The following is a 17,160-nucleotide window of genomic DNA, read 5'->3' on the forward strand; positions in this document are numbered from 1 at the left end:
CGCACAAAAAAAACAGAAAAAAAAAACAGCACTTCATACCAGGACAAAATGAGTTGTTGAAACATTATTAAGCTCGAAAAGCTCTTAGTTTTGATATAAATGTGAACCACCTAGATAAAAAGGAAAGAATTATCACTTTCTTTTTCGATGTAAAACGATCTGCTGGGTTGATTTGGAAAAGAATGAAGCTCGAAAAGCTCTTGTTTTGAAAATAAATGCGAACAACCTAGATAAAAAGGAAAGAATTTTCGTTTTCTTTTTCAATGTAAAACGATCTGCTGGGTTGATTGGAAAAAGAATTAAGCTCGTAAAGCTCTTAGTTTTGAAAATAAATGCAAACAACCTAGACAAAAAGGCAAAAATTTTAATTTCTTTTTCAACGTAAAACGACCTGCAGGATTGGAGGAAGAAATATGGAGGATTGTTGTTGTTGCAGAGGAACATCATCTAATAGTGATGGCAAACCCCCCTCAAAAAATTGAGGAATTGAGCACCATTTAAATTGTTTTCGTATAATTAAGGCTCAACTAATTTATTTCCGAGAAGTCCACACCTGTGAACCACCTGATGATGACAAGAGATGAAATTCTTGAATTTCCTCTGCCCACTTGGAATTTGGAATCATCAGTTCATGGGATATATGGAAGAACGTTTTCTTCATCCTCACAAATCGACATTTGTGCAATGAACGTTTAAAGCCTTAAAGCTTAAGACACTTGTCATAAACAGAGACCTGAAGTCCCTGAACAAGATGAAATACGATACGGTTTAAAATTGTAAGTCTGGAGAACATATCTAATTTTTTTTTTTTTTTTTTTTAAACCTTCCAAAATTTTGAAGAGAGGAATTCGGATGTTCGCGAACATACAGTAAAATATTCAGCTCCTCGCCGAATTTACGCTGCTGGTTTTTTTTTTGCCATAACTTTGTTAAACCAGTCTTCCCCAAGAGACACCTCTTAAGTAAATTAATTAACATTTGCTTGTTTGTATTTTCTATTTTGTTTTATCCAACTGACAAGCAAAAAAATATTTTTTATATTCAATCAAAGTATTTCTACTCACTCAAAGTGTTTGTTTTCTGCATAATTGTGCCATTGTTAAATTTTTTTGCATTCTAGAAATTCAATTTTTTTCCACATCCTACATGTATTTGTTAAATTTAAACAATGTTTGTAAATCCCAGGCCCTGAAGATGATCTCAATAAAGATCGAAACATTAAAAAATATAACCAACAACCTGTTGCAACCTGTATCGTCCATGAGAATGGCGGGAAAATGTGAGATGCAGGCCCCCTCCGTGGAAATAAAAAAGATTACATTTCTCAAAATCTTTTCCAAAATATATTAAAACAAAATATTACCGTATATTTAATTTAGACAAATAAATTATTGAAATTCTAAACAGAAAAATCGACGACCTATCTGATCGCTGCCAGCATAATTAACATTCTCCCGAAAGTACTAAATATTACTTAAATTTTTAAAATAATTCGACCCAGTTAAAAAAAAACAACTTACGATATTTTGTTTATATTATTTTTAAACAATTTCCATCGTTTCTTAAGTTTAGCTGTGAGAGAATTGAAATTAATTACCAGTAAGTGGGGAACTGGGAAGTTATATTCCCGCCATTCGCCCTCTTTCTCTTGTGACGGCCATTAAGCCGACTTCACATTTTCATCCTTGAAAAAGGTATTTTTAATTTTTTACATTTATTAAGTTTAAAAAGTCTCGATCTTTCTTTTTTGTAACGAATTCCATTGCAAATAGCCAATTGATCAGTTTTCAATTATTACATAATTCATATATAGTAGAAACCTGGTTATCCGGACTTGAAGGGACCGGGACTTGCCCGGATGATCGAAAGTCCGGATAATCCGAAAATCTGTCATTTTATTAGTATCGTGTCATAAAAACGGAAAAAAACCACATGTGAAAGTGAACACTTTTATTCATTTATCAGGTTATATTTAAAGTAATAGAGTTTTTATTAGTTTTATTTTTCCAGACATGCATTTCTCAAAAAATTTATACGTAAAAAATACCTAATAAAAATATACGTAATAAAAAAACCTTTTCAATGGAAGCCAAGATACGAACAACAATTTATAGTCTTTTAAAATAGCATAAACCTTTTTTTTATGTATTTTTTTTTAACAAAAACATGACTGTCCGCCTCTCCAGTCTCTTCAATTGTGTGACTAGTGGAAGGGGGATTTGGTGGCCTTTACAAATTTCAAACGATGAATTGAAGGTTCCATAGCGGAATTATGAATTTAAAAAAATAATATACATACATAGAGAATTATGAAAAGTTTATAAAAAATGTGTGGTGTTTAGTGACCGTTTTAGTGACTGATTTAGTGACCGAATTAATGATTATTTGGAGATCGTAGGGCAATACCACTATACACTACTATACCAGACCGCATCTTACGATCTCCAAATAATTTATAAAAAATATTTTAACAAACTGGTCCGGATAATCGGGGTCCAGATAAATGGGTTTACATTGTATTGATTTATTTAATGTCAATTATCAAAAGCCTTTCGGCTACTGGCTCTTCAAGTTGGTTCAAATGGCGGAGGTTCAAATTGTATTTAAACTCTCAAGAAATTACAAATCATCCATAATGAATGACATAATGAATCCATCCATGGTAAAACTGATGACAATAATTCTGTGCCTAAATGGGTGTTGGTGGCCGCAACGATTTAGGTGTTGACATGGCGGTCATTACCGAAGGTCCTGGGTTCGAATCCAGTGGCCCGTGTTCAAATAACCTCATAATTGAAATACCCTCTTTAAAAAAAGACAAAATAATTGGAGCCCTAATTATTTACCGAAGATATTTTACACATGACATGATTAGCTATTACCCGCGTCTGTGTCCACATGGGACGATGTTTTAACATACCTTTCTAATGCGATGCAGTGCAAGCATTGGGAACATAGCAAGAGTCAAATATTTTTTCATTATTGGCTAGTGGAATCTCTCAATTGTGTGTCATATGTGGAAACTCCATTTACAAAAGTTCTCAGCAAGTATTTCAAGTCATCTTTAAGTAATTTTTGTAATCAAGTGGGGATGAAAATTGTAGTTCTTGAATTGGGCTATTGTGGCTAAAAGCCACCCTTTTCTTTAGCCATTCTTTCATCCAATTTCTGAGTTTTCTTTTTCATTTTCTGGTAACATAGCCATCATCTATGGCAGATGTAATTCCCAACTTGTAACTAAAGTTTGAACTAAATTTAACCAAGTATATAGATAATGCAATTATGCAATGCAATATTGCGCATTACTTTATTGAGCAATTTGTTTGACAGTGTATGTTTTATACATTTTTTTTCTCTAGGTGGTGCTGTTCCGTTTTTATATCTTTTTCCTGTGTTTGCAAAAAGTGTTGTTTAAACAGTGCATTAAGTTGTTCCGTGAGTGTTAAACAGTGTGTACAGTTAACTGGTTCATCATACCTGTTTTAAGGCAAGGATTTTTGCCTTCAGAGGGTAATTTCATTTTTATAACATCTATTTTTTATATTTACTTTGTCCTCTATTCTCTGATTTTAACTTATTTATTTCTTTTTCCAGGAGGGATTTACAAATAGTAAATCAACTCTCTCTGCTGGCAGTCAGGTTAGTGAGCATGTTAATATTAATATTTTATTATTGCCCCAGCAGCCCATATAGTAAGTAGTCTGTAATAATGAAATACAAATTTCAATACTGTTAGTGTTCCGAAAATAATACAATATCTATCTTACTTATTAAAGATTAACAGTTAACTTAGAACACTTAAAAGTTACCAAAAATGTTTTTCCTATCAGATAAAGTTTTTTTTTAAACATTGACCTTTAATTGTTACCAAATTAAGAAAAGTATTATACAAAAAAGATCAATTTTTGCCAAAGAAATGGGAGGATAGCACATCAATTTCCAGAACTTCCTCTCAATGTCTTGTTACAAATATTAATAGCTTGATGAACATAAATACATTATTTTACAATATCTCCAACAAATGATACTGTACATTTTCTATTTGTTTTTATGTAAGCTCTTTTTCTTAAATTTATTTACCGTGTATTACAACTATCCTCAAATAGGTACCCAGTAACAATGAATGTAAAAACGAATTAAATAAAGAGGAGTGAAGAAACTACCCATTGGCAGTACTCTTCCAAGTTCTAAGTTTTCTCTAATTAATCAAGGTATGTCACTATCACTGGAAAGATCTCTCTCTCTTTTTAATCGGCAAGTAGGGTTGTAGGGAATTTATCAGGATGAGAGTTTTTGTATTTGAGGAGTTATGGTGGTTGGCTGAAGTAGATCTGTTTGCATAGAGTGAAAGTTATTTGAGTGAACTTTTTTCAATTAAAAAATTTTTTTTTTATTTAAACCATGACTTCAGTAGGGTGAGGTATTCCTGAAGGTTTTGAGTGGAAATGACTTGATCAGAGTTACTTGAAAGTGATTATTTGGAGATTGTGAGATGCAGTCTGGTGTGACGTAGGTTTAGAAAAACATTTTCTTTATCGTGCCAACGCTTCGATCTTTATCGAGATACTCCTGACACAGGATGCATTGTGCTACATCAGTGTACCTACTTGATTCAAAAATATAGAAAAACGGAAACAGCACTTGCTATGTTGCAATCGGTCACTGGGATTACACATGGCTACCTACTGACTAGGGAACTACCACCTCAATACTCGACAAGTTGTGATGTAGTAACAGTCAAGCATTTGCTTGTGTCTGCAGGAAATATAAATCTTTAAGTTGTTAAAAATTCTAGGTGACTGTGGAGAGATGTCAGATAGATTGAGAGAATATAAATTGCTATATTTAATTTAATTTGTTTTCTTAATATAATTAACTAAGGCAGCTTTAATCGCAGTGGGTGGGAGGAAAAAAAAGATTGTGTTTTAAAAGTGTATATACTTGGAATATGTACAATTTTTTAAGTCTAAAAAAATTATTTATTTTTGTTTTTTGGAGGGTTTCTTCCCATGCTTGCACCACCTCGACCAAGAGAGCCACCAGGTCGTCCACCACGTCCACCAAAAGCTCCTCCTAAAAAAAAAAATAAATAAATAAATAAAATGATTTCACAGGTTAAATGTTATGTAAACATTTATTTTTAATCCATATAAAAAAGTTCATCATTGAAGGGGAACATTACACATAATGTGTGGTATTTAGTGACCGTTAAATTATTTGGAGATCCTGAGATGCGGTCTGGAATGACGGGTTTTAGAAAAACATTTTCTTTATCGTGCCAACGTTTTGATCTTTATTGAGATCACCTTCAGGGCCTGGGATTTATAAACATAGTTTAAATTTTACAAATACATGTAACATTTACAAATACAACAGATGAATTTATACAATGCTAGAAAAATTTAGATTAAAAAAAATAATAATAATGAATTTGTATGATAGAAAATTTTAAATTCAATCAAAGTATTTGTATTCACTCAAAGTGTTTATTTTCCATATAGATGTGTCATTCTTGTGTGTCACATTGAGAGTGCCAGTGAGATATCGCTATTTTATGTTTATATACATTGGATTTTGAAGGGGTGGAGAAGGAAGTCGGTATAGAAACATTTTTTATATAAGGAGTCAGCTTCTTAGTCAGCTCACTACCCTAAACACATAATCAACAACTACAACTCAACACTAACACCATCCACTATTGCTAATAATTACTATTACTAATCACCACACATTACTAATAATATTACATTAAATCTATCAATTACAGACAACCAATATATGTTTTCCATGCCATTCATTCACGGCCTATCACATAAATTAAACACATTTCTCTCTTCTGACAACTTTAAAATAGCATTCAAAAAGTATAAAACACTTTTTTCCAAAATTAAAGATCCCACACTACTAACAAATAAATCCTGAAAGGATAATCAGGTTGAACCATTACCCACATTTTTCCCACTGTCGGCTTCTTTCACCTCAAAGAAGCCGACTCCTCAAATAAAAAATGTCTTTATATTCAGACTTCCTTCCTCACCCCATCAAAATCCAATGTATATATACATAAAACAGCAATATCTCACTGGCACTCTCAACAGGACACCCAAGAATGACACATCTACATGGAAAACAAACACTTTGAGTGAGTACAAATTACTTTGATAGAATCTAAAATTTTCTAGCATTATATAAATTCACTTGTTTAATCTAAAATTTTCTAGCATTGTATAAATTCATTTTTTTCACATCCTACATGTATTTGTAAAATTTAAACAATGTTTATAAATCCCAGGCCCTGAAGATGATCTCAATAAAGTTCGAAACATTGGCATGATAAAGAAAATGTTTTTTCTAAAATCTACGTCACACCAAACCGCATTTCACAATCTCCGAATAAACATTACACATATGGCTCCTCACAATGTCTCAAATAGACTGTTAAAAGTTGTTTCCCTTGCAAAGCACTCCAAATTGCATACTTCAAAACATCACCAATTTCATCAGAAAGCATGTTAGAATTATCATCATGGGCCACCTACCCACTCTAAGGTTGAAGATTGTACCAACTCACTTAAGAATGTTGGCAACATTATTAATTAATTAAACTTACGTTGGCCTCCTCTATTTCTTTGTCCTCCTCGACCACCTTTCATTTCACTTCTTGACCTAGATTTAATAACTACTTCTTCTTTCACCATATCTATGACTTCATCAGGTATCCGTAGGTACTTAATTGTACTGCCCCTAATATAGCACTCGGGCATTCGCCAAAACTTATCACCATCCTAAAAAAAAAAATATTTATTTTAATCTGTTAGTTAGTCATTAATTTTACATACCCTGGAAGTGCAGATAACTTCTCTAAGGTTAATGTTCATCCAATTGTCACAACTAACCAAATGTCCATTGTATGTTTCCCCATTTTTTAGTTCAACTAGCTGGAAAATCATGCATAAGCTATACTTTAACAATAATATGGTGGATAACAAAATAATAAATGTTTATCTTATAAATAAATCCATAACATTATATAGAAATATATCTTATATATTTATTTTTAAAAAACTTTCACAATAGGGTTTGGGCTTAGAAAAAGTATAAAATAATTAAATAACAAAAAGGTTACAAAATATATTTCAAGAAATGATAATTAATAAACAAAATTTGTATGCTATTGACACATTGATATAATTGAATATGAATAAAGGAGAGGAGGTATAAAGGAAAAGTATAGAAGAGAGCAGAAAAAAAGAATAGCAACAAGATATTGTTGAGTTTGTTTGATCAAATCAAGGATTGATTTGCAAAAAAGTTTAAAGCTTCACGCCTGCAAGCCCGAAGGGGGTGGGCTGACCTAATATGCCATGGAAGGGAATTCCACAGATGCGCCCCAACAACTTAAAATGAATCATTCATAGATTTAGATCCTATGATGCAAGCTTTTTATAGTATTTAAACTACAGGAAGAATTACAATCAAATATAATGAAAAAGCATGATGGGCAGAACTTATTTTTAATTTTAAATAAGTATATAAGAGATCAGAATTTAAGGTGATCAAATAAATTAATACACTGAATGAACTTGCCATGTGTTTACTCTCTTCCAACAAATTTATTATTATGGGCAAAAGAATTATTATTTAAACAACAATATAGGCATTAAAATACCAAAGAATAGCCATGCTGTTGAGGTTTTCCAAAAATGATGAAATGAAATTTTTTATACACAAAAACAACTATACTAATTCTACTGTTCTATATAGTAGAATAGTGTATAGTAGTATGTGCAATTTGTACAATCAGGAAAACCTTATACTTATTTTTCTAGCATGTCAAATTTATAAACATTTAAGTAGCTAATGCCTTACCCTTTGTCTAAAAGATGTAGTATCTCCAGGTTCCACAGTTGATGGTTTTTATATTATTTCAAGATATGTATCTTTTCTTTATAACATGATAGTTTGGTTAGTTTTTAATAATATTTCATTTGTGTAAAATGTTTATTGAAAGATTATGTAGATCTAATTAACCTGACCTCTTGTAAATTATCACATAGTGCAAAAAGTTACAGTAAATCTAATCTACTTTACACATGGATGTAGAATGAATGGTATGTGAATAGGAAATAATATATTTAAGAAAAATGTAAATGGGTTTGGAACTGCATGTGCTGAATTAACCTTGCTGTTAATAGCACCCGGAACCCAACCGCAGTGGGTGGATGGATAAGACCAGGGTTTACCAACACCTGGGGTGGGTGATTCTTGAGGCCTGCCAGTGATTCATTTCAAATCGCAAAAGCTGGAATTGCCAGTGGACTGCGAGAAGTGATCTGTCTCTCAACATTGATGGACAAAAAGGAAACATACCACCCTTAAATTTTAATATATGCAAGTTTATTCATAGTTTGCATACCAAAAATAGGTTTGGCTGTAAAAATAAGACATTTAAAAAGAAATGATATTACATAATTCTTAAAAAAATTGAGTAAAGAATGAAAAAAAATTAAAAATAATGAAGTATACTTCACTAAAGCTCTCTTTCATTTGTCGCCGAGAATCCAATCCGATTAAACGACATTTGAAAAATGGCAAAAAGGAGGGAAAATTCATAAGGTGGGGTTGAGATGGGAAGTAAGTGTCCAAGTGGATCGAGGTCTCGATAGCTCAAGTGGTAGAGCAGCAGTGTATCTAGCCGAAGATCATGGGTTCGAATCCAGCTCATGCCATTGACTTTTTTATCTCAACTAAAAACCTTAATTAATTATAATATATTAATTGGTCAGGCGGACCACGAAATTAGTGAATTTAATTAAAAATAAACAAAAATGTAAAAATTGTTTTTTGTCCCCTTTAATACACAGTATTTCCACCTCTGACACTAATCACTTCCATTAAATGCCTTTGCATTCCTTGGAAAAAATTTTGGATAAAATTCACTTTCCCATTCATGAAGAACAGCCGTTTCCACCTTTTCTAGGGTGTTAGGACCTGGGTTTCACCATTGTACTTAATTCTTAACACCCAAATGTGTTTGGCTGGGTTTTTTAGGTGTAGCAGAACAAAATGGGTAATGCTACTTTTTTGTGCTAAGTGGGATAAATCAGTACAAAAGTAAACAAAGGATTATTTATTGTCTATTTTGACTATGATAGCTCCTAATTACCTGTAACTAATGTAGAAAGATAATTTATTTAATTTTAAACTAAATAAATTGAGTAGAGCGTCAAAATTGCCCATCAGTGGATAAATACATGTGGAGATTTGAGCTTATGTCTAAATCCAAAAATGTAGATACTAAATGTATTAGTAAATAGTTTGAGTAATATTTTTTATTTATTTTTTTAATCTCAAAACAATACAAAGCTCAACTATACAGCGAGTAAATAACAAATAAACGGCTGTTTCACCGTGGCGTATAGGCAAAATGCATGTTTGTCCCCCAGTTTTTTTACGCCGGCTAAAGTCGAACGATATTTTACGAAGTTGACATTTACTTACCATCGGGTGGTTCTGCGCCGTCCGAAGAAGGGATAGTGGCAGCTGAAAAAGAAACCGGTGTCAAACAATTAATAAATTTATATGAAATGTAATAGTTAAATAATACCATTTTGAAAACAATTGTTTACTCCAATAAAGAAAAACGGTGAACCTTAACGGTAGGGAACAGTTAGTATTAGTGATGCCGATGCCGTGAAGGGAAGAACGATTCTTTTCAGTGAATCGATTCCCTACGATTCAATCCCTTTTCCGATTCTACGATTCCCCCCCACTCCGGTTTAAGAGCTTTTTGTTTATTTTGTGTGGTGATTAGTGACCGTTAATCGATATTTATTTAGAAGTCGTGAGATGCGATCTGGTATGATGTAGGCTTCAGAAAAACATTTTCTTTATCGAAACGTTGGCACGATAAAGAAAATTTTTCTGAAACCTACATCACACCAGACCGCATCTCACGATTTCTAAATAAATTTTTTTTATTATTATTCGGACTTTCGGAGATCGTGAGATGGGGCCTGGTGTGATGTAGGTTTTAGAAAAACATTTTCTCTAAACAACGTTTCGATCTTTATTGAGATCATCTTCAGGGCCGGGATTTATAAATATTGTTTAAATTTTACAAATACATGTAGGATGTAAAAAAGATGAATTTATACAATGCTAGAAATTTTTAGATTAAAAAAATGAATTTATATAATGATATAAAGTTATTGATTTAAAAGGATGAATTTATACAATGCTAGAAAATTTTAGATTAAAAAAATGAATTTATATAATGATAGAAAATTTTACGTTTAAAAAAGAATGAATTTATACAATGCTAGAAAATTTTAGATCCAATCAAAGTATTTGTACTCACTCAAAGTGTTTGTTTTCCTTGTAGATGTGTCATGTTGAGAGTGCCAGTGAGATATTGCTGTTTTATGTTTAAATACATTGGATTTTGGAGGGGTGGGGAAGGAAGTCAGGATAGAAAGACATTTTTTTATATGAGGAGTCAGCTTCTTTGAGGCAAAAGGAGTCGACAATGGGTAAAAACGTGGGTAATGGTTTGGCCTGATTGTCCTTTCAGGATTATATAGACGGGGATAATTAGGTAAAGGAAAGCTAAATTGTTGAAAAATTAGACTATGTAGAAATGTTTGATGTGTGGAATGTGATGATTGGTTTATATGTTATATGATGATGATATATGTATTTTATCACACATAATTTTGGCTTATTGTTCCTCCTTTCATCCAAATTTCTTAGATAAAGATTTCTTCATCTGATCAGGCATGGGAGTCATCGCCTCATCCATCCAGTGCCTAAATGACCTATCATCAGGTTATTTATTAGTTATTCCTGTAACTCCATTTCCTAAACCATGAAAAGATCCCTTCTGCAGGGTACATTTGACTGAAGTCATTCCAAAATTTAAATACTCCAATGAAAACTGCCAATGACATGGAAGATACAGTTCTACTTTTTACCAACAATGTCCAGCATTCACTTCTTTAATCTTCATTCCCGCCTAAAACACATTACTCAAGACATAAACGAATTCTCTCAAATTATATCTGTCTCATCTTAAACGCTAAACGTCAATCTAAAATCACAGTACGGCAACTATCTTGAATCCTTTAAACACATGGTTGACTATCAAAAAAGTGGTACTTAATGGGCCCTGGGTGGATGGAGATAAATAAGAAACTCATTTTGAACACACCTTTACTCCTCATCCTAATATAAACAATACACAATTTGAATAGTAAGTAAATAAAAAACCTTGACATCCCTCTTTCTACTTATCCCACTATTACACCTTATCTGAAATGAAGTCCTATATTCACAATTACCTAAGTAGAAAATCTCCTGGACATGATCTTATGGGATCATAGGCTATAGTTTTTTTATCTGTCGTATACAATTCAATCTTACAGATCTCTCACTTTCCACTTGGAAATTCAAAAAATTTGGTTCACTTTATAACATTAAACTGTTGCCATTGTTTCAGTACACAAACCAACAAATACTAACAAGACTTTAACATATACGTTTTTGATATTTTATAAAATAGTGCATGTGGTCAACCAATACTATCAAAAGCTGCACAAAAATCCAACTTTTTTGTTTTGATGTTAACTAATCATAGTCGTCAAATTTATAATGTGGTCTACCGTAGAGTATAACTTGTGAAACTAGCCTGTGTTTTCTCATTCTCACAAATTGTTTTAGCATTAATACATTTAACACAATAGGTAGGTGGTCAGAAAAGGGTATATTTTTGAACTGCTTAATAGTTGAGAACTTAATAGTTCTATTCTGTATTTAGTTTTTTTAAATATTTTATTTAATAACATCAGCAGTTCATTTTAAGATATATATTTTTTAATAACCAATTTATCATATATCAAAAGTATAAAAATCCTATGTCCAAAAATATATTCAGATTAGATTTCATCATCATAAACATCTTTCTAAAGTGGGTGTATACAGAAAAGTAAGAAAATATAAACTCAGTAACACATTTTTTTTTAATATAGATATATTTTACAGGAAGTTGTAAAACTCTAAAAGAAAGGAAAAAAGAATACTAATATACAAACATAAATGCATTATTTCCTAGTCAAACTTGAACTGTCTGAAAAATATAATAGAAATAATTATATAAGGAATGTGTTTATTGGCAGCCCCAGTTAGCTTTGTTCCTGCATCTCTTGCCTATATTCACGACTGCACCTGAGGAGATCCAACAACCTGGCTTGAATGTATTCATTCTTCATTTCAAGATCATCAAGAGCAGAGTTAAGCTGGTCCAACTGGGAGTTAAGCATTTCCATTTCTGCAACATAATATTTAATTTGCTATCAACTTACAAACATTACTTTTGTTTTTGTTTTGCTTAAAAATAAGTAAAAACAAAATTATAAGTGTAAGTCAATCCTAAGTAATTAGTTATCATTATTTTATGATAACTGTAACTATTTTTTGACTGTATACTATTAAGTTATCTAATCATTTCACATTACGTTAAAATGTGTTGGAAATAAAGGCTGAAAGAACAATAGTAAATTATTGCAGTTTGAGATCTGATACTTGAACCTCAGTCAGTGTTTTTAAAATCTGACTCTTCAGTTAGAGATGGTTAGGTTTTATAATTTGTCAATCTCTGCCTGCTTTGTTGGTAATTGCCTATTATGGGACTGGCAATGTTTAATGTCGTAAGGATTGACTCTTTGACATTCAACCCAGCACTACTAATAATAATTGTCGCTACATAAAGGCAGTCAAAAGGCTGAATGAAACAGTCTTCCCTCCTCAAGCAACAATGACAATGACTGACAATGAATAAAAACTAATCTAGAATGCACCGAAACATGTTGAGAACCTGCAATAAACTGAAACATACTGAATTCACAAGATGCATGAACTCAAGTAAATAAACTGTATTGCGTTGTCTTTTACAGGCTGGATTACATGCATGTAGTGATTATTCAGGAACTGTAGACCCGTCTCTTCTTAGTTTTACTCGAATTATTTTTTAAAAATCTTCTTTATTTGTTTACACCCGCACCAATTGCTGTGCTTAAGTAAATTTGTTAGCATTTTACATCGAAAACCAAAACAAAATGAACACAAAAATATGCATAAAACAGAAAAAAGAGGAACTACTCATTAGATGTCACTGCTATTTATTAGCATTAATCATTTTCACTGTTACTCAGGAGGTCAATGACGCTTCAGCCATCAGGGAGGATTATTTGGAAGGGTGTGGAAAGAAAGGTTTCGGACATGAGTGTTTGTGTCACAGGATAATTTTTTTGAAACTTCTTGTAGCGGTTTTCCACTAATTTAAGGACATATTGGATATTAAGATAACTGTGAAAGGTAAGATTAGATATATAGAAATGGGCCTTGACGATGAATGGAAGGATTTTTGATTGTAGAGATTGGATGTGTTGGAGGTTTGAACGTTTTGTCAAACCCCAAAGTTTGATGCTAGGTCTGAATGGGTCTCCACATAGTTATATAAATGAGTTGTTTATTTGTAAAGTCGGTGTTATGCATCGTTTATCCAGCAATCTTTTAAGAAGTCTGAATCTTCTGTTTAGATCTTTTCTTTGGAGATGCGGTGTGGTTTCCATGTAAGACGTTCCATGTTGTAAATGTATAGCCCTAGCCCAAGCTAGTGGACTACATTAGCTGGGGGGAGAGGGATACTATTGTAATATATGAGATCAGCGGTTATTCTCTAAAGGGTGAAAGTGACATGTTCACATTTTAGGATGTTGTAGTCATCTTCCACCGCTTGAACCACTGCTCAAGGGATGGGTCACGACTATGCAGGTTTCTGGTTGAAATGACAGGGTCTTTATGGGAGTAAATCATCCCCCTAATCATCAGTAAGATTCGTTTCTGGAAGTCAAATTAAAGACAATATCATCCTTCAAAGTGCCGAAGAACATCGTAGACTATACAAAGAAATCAATACCAATTTTCTAATTTATAGTGAGTAGATAGAATTACACGAACCTTCTTCCGATATGCTGTCAGAAACTTCGACCTCATCTTCGTAGCTGTTTTCTGGTTTTTCACTCTCTTCAGGCTTCGATCGTTCATCAAAATCTTCACAAATACCGTTTCCCATACTGATAAGAAATTGTGAAAAAAAAGCACAAATTCAACTCAACCAGTTTCCGTGATCAATTAAATAATTAATAAAAAACCTTCTTTTTGTACTGTAGCCGTTCGCTAATAATGAAGAGGGCTTGAACACCTTCTGGCGGAAGCTACTACAATCCACAATTCAGAAATCAGTATCGTTTTTTCCTTTTGAAGTTTACAGGTTTCTAAGGGCAAACTCGTTTAATTTATTTAGTAAAAATCGCTCGAAAATGAATCATTTACCATTAAAATTTTCATTAACAAAGATGCCAACAACCTTTTCTGATTTCAATTTTGATTTTTTTTTTTGTGGGAGGGGCTACATTTAATATTGAAAATTAGTAGTTAGTAGGTACTATCGGGTTGTCCGGAAAATAATGCAGGATTTTAAGTTTTCATTAAAAAAAATCTATATAAAATATTCTGTTTACGTTTACAGGATTACTCATTTGTATGAATGTCAACACTTATTAATCCTCTTCCAAATGATATTGTTTGTTTACCTCTGTAGCATTCCGCTACTTGGAAATAATTCAGTCATCCTTATAATGTCAAAGCGAGAATTTCGTACGATTTTCTTTTACGAGTTTAAACTCGGCCGAAGCGGAGCCCAAACGGCTAGAAACATTAACCAAGTCTGGGGCGAGGGTTGTGTTAATGAGTGCACTGTGCAAAGGTGGTTTAAAAAATTTCGGGAGGGAGATTTCAGCCTTGAAGATGAAGAAGGTCGTGGAAGGCCTTCCTCTCTTAATGATGATGTTCTGCGATCAGTGGTGGAAGAAAACCCCAAAACAACTGTTCGAGAACTTGCAGAGCAACTCAAAGTCAGTAAAACGACCGTCGCTGACCACCTCAAGGCGATTGGAAAAGTGAAAAAACTCGAAAATTGGGTTCCACACTCATTAAACGATCGCCAAAAAAATCAGCGCTTTGATGTTTGTGCATCACTTCTTTGTCGAAACAAAAATGACCCATTTCTGGCCAGAATTGTTACATGTGACGAAAAGTGGATTCTCTACGATAACACTAGACGTTCTGGACAGTGGCTCGACAAAGGAGAAGCTCCAAAGCCCCCAACTCATCAAAAAAAGGTAATGGTTACGGTATGGTGGGCTTCATTTGGTTTAATACACTACAGCTTCTTAAATCCTGGCGAAACCATCAATGCTGAATCATACTGTAACCAAATTAATACCATGCATCAGAAATTGGCAGTAATGAAGCCCTCTTTGGTCAATCGGAAAGGGCCCATTTTGTTGCATGACAACGCTCGACCACATGTGTCACGTGTAACGTCACAAAAATTATTGGAGCTTGGCTATGAAACTTTGCCTCACCCACCCTACTCTCCGGACCTCTCGCCTACTGACTACCATTTTTTTAGACACCTGGACCACTACTTAGAACACATAATATTCAAAAATCAAACGGAACTGGAAAATGCATTTATTGACTTTATCAATTCTAAAAATTCTGAATTCTACTCAGACGGAATTAATAAGTTACCAACACGTTGGGAGAAATGTATTGAGAGTATGGGAAATTATTTTGATTAAAGAACATTGCTTTAAAGTAACTAGTTTCTTTTTTTTTGTTTAATACCAAAATCCTGCATTATTTTCCGGACAACCCAATACATTGAGAGGCCAAAAACGTGGCCACCCTCGTTTTAATAAATATTTGCAATCGTTAATTTTTTGTTTTGTTTTGTTTACTGGATATTTTTGTAGAAAAATATAAGATATAACTAAATAAAAAATTAATCCGAGTAAAACAATTTTTTTCAAAAATCTTGCTATAGAAATAATAAAGAAAATATTCAATTTAGTACGGAGTATTTCCTTCTCTTGCATTGATCATCGCTTGCATCAATGTGGCATTGATCAAGGTTTTGAATGTAGTGCGGTGAAATATTTTCATACTCCTCCAACAATGTCATTCTTAAATCCTGCAAATTCTCTTGCCTCACCAACTTTGACAAGTCGTCTCAAAGGTGATCATTAGGGTTTACGTTGGGACTCCAGCATGGTCACCAATGATCCTGTGTGCGGCCTTGCCTTGTCATGCATAAAAATAAAACCATCACCAATTAGTAGAACTGCTTATTCTGATAAAACATCTTGAATGTATTGTGCAGCTGTTAGGGAACCCTTTATGAAATGCTTTCTCAAACTATAACACCACCACATGTGGAGCTTCTCTGGAGTGAAAATGTTGCTGGAATATATTGTTCTCCTGTTCTTCTCCAAACCCTCTCTCAGCTGTTAGAAGACCTCAGACAAAACCTCGACTCATCCGAAAACAACAATTGATGTGATTGCTTGCAAAACTTAACCGAGCTGTTCTGTGCCTTATCAAAAGTTCTGGACCAGTGGCAGGCCTTGTTGCACGTAATCTAGTTTCTGAAGGTGGCTCCAGACATGGGGGATTTGCCAAATGCTGAGCAAACGTTCACTGAATCCCGACTAGTGGGGATGGGTGCTTGGTTATTCATCGAGCAACTATTTCGGTAATTGCCATGCTCGATTAATTGTCGGTATCCTTGTCTGCTTCAAAGTGCACAAATATTCATGAAGTAGCCAAATTCAAAACATCCCCACAGCAATCAACTGTACTGAGTGGATATCAACTGTAATAATCAATCAATATGCTATTTATTTTTTCAATAATAAACAATTCCTAACTAGTATAGATGGATTAATGAAAGAACATCATAGCGTTGGTTCTGTTGGTAAGAAATAAATTGACCCAACATGACTCTTGGAGTTCCTTGATCTGTACCAATAATTTGGAACACTTCTCTTCCAAACTACAAAAATTGGAATGAGGTTTTCAATGTGTGGAAATGGATCGAAAGTAAGATGGGCCAACAGTATTCTGACTGAGTTTCCAGCCACTACACAAAACAGTAACTGCAGCTACGGCAATGACAGTTTTACTGTGGTCCATCATGATTGGTAGTAATTTGAGGACTTGCACAGCATTTGGCAACTAAGTATTCACTGTTTCCGC

The 17,160-nt window shown here is 33.3% G+C and overlaps 2 protein-coding genes across 2 annotated transcripts; both read right to left on the reverse strand.

Annotated features, from left to right (window-relative positions):
* Positions 1–4,918: 4,918 nt before the first annotated feature.
* Positions 4,919–9,712, reverse strand: LOC106668703 (U6 snRNA-associated Sm-like protein LSm4). The gene is made up of 5 exons (XM_014397678.2): positions 9,608–9,712; positions 9,502–9,543; positions 6,840–6,938; positions 6,611–6,785; positions 4,919–5,073 (listed from the first exon to the last, which is right to left on the reverse strand). Exons 1-5 carry the CDS (start codon positions 9,608–9,610, stop codon positions 4,976–4,978), a joined length of 417 nt encoding a protein of 138 aa, XP_014253164.1. The 5' UTR covers positions 9,611–9,712; the 3' UTR covers positions 4,919–4,975.
* Positions 9,713–11,194: 1,482 nt separating this feature from the next.
* On the reverse strand, positions 11,195–14,249 carry LOC106668699 (UPF0184 protein C9orf16 homolog). Its single transcript, XM_014397672.2, has 2 exons — positions 14,017–14,249; positions 11,195–12,325 (listed from the first exon to the last, which is right to left on the reverse strand). Exons 1-2 carry the CDS (start codon positions 14,129–14,131, stop codon positions 12,180–12,182), a joined length of 261 nt encoding a protein of 86 aa, XP_014253158.1. The 5' UTR covers positions 14,132–14,249; the 3' UTR covers positions 11,195–12,179.
* Between the last annotated feature and the right edge of the window lie 2,911 nt (positions 14,250–17,160).

Source organism: Cimex lectularius, unplaced genomic scaffold, assembly GCF_000648675.2.
Source record: "Cimex lectularius strain Harlan isolate CLEC.00 unplaced genomic scaffold, Clec_2.1 scaffold155, whole genome shotgun sequence".
In the NCBI taxonomy this organism is placed as follows: Eukaryota; Metazoa; Arthropoda; class Insecta; order Hemiptera; family Cimicidae; genus Cimex; species Cimex lectularius.

Excerpts from the sequence above, each read along its gene's own strand:
- LOC106668699 (XM_014397672.2), bottom strand. The coding sequence starts at position 14,131 with ATGGGAAACGGTATTTGTGAAGATTTTGATGAACGATCGAAGCCTGAA. Across the intron at positions 12,326-14,016 it reads TGACAGCATATCGGAAGAAG|AAATGGAAATGCTTAACTCC; the intron begins GTTCGTGTAATT and ends ATTATGTTGCAG.
- LOC106668703 (XM_014397678.2), bottom strand. Across the intron at positions 6,939-9,501 it reads CGGCGCAGAACCACCCGATG|CTAGTTGAACTAAAAAATGG; the intron begins GTAAGTAAATGT and ends ATGATTTTCCAG. Across the intron at positions 5,074-6,610 it reads AAGAAATAGAGGAGGCCAAC|GAGGAGCTTTTGGTGGACGT; the intron begins GTAAGTTTAATT and ends TTTTTTTTTTAG.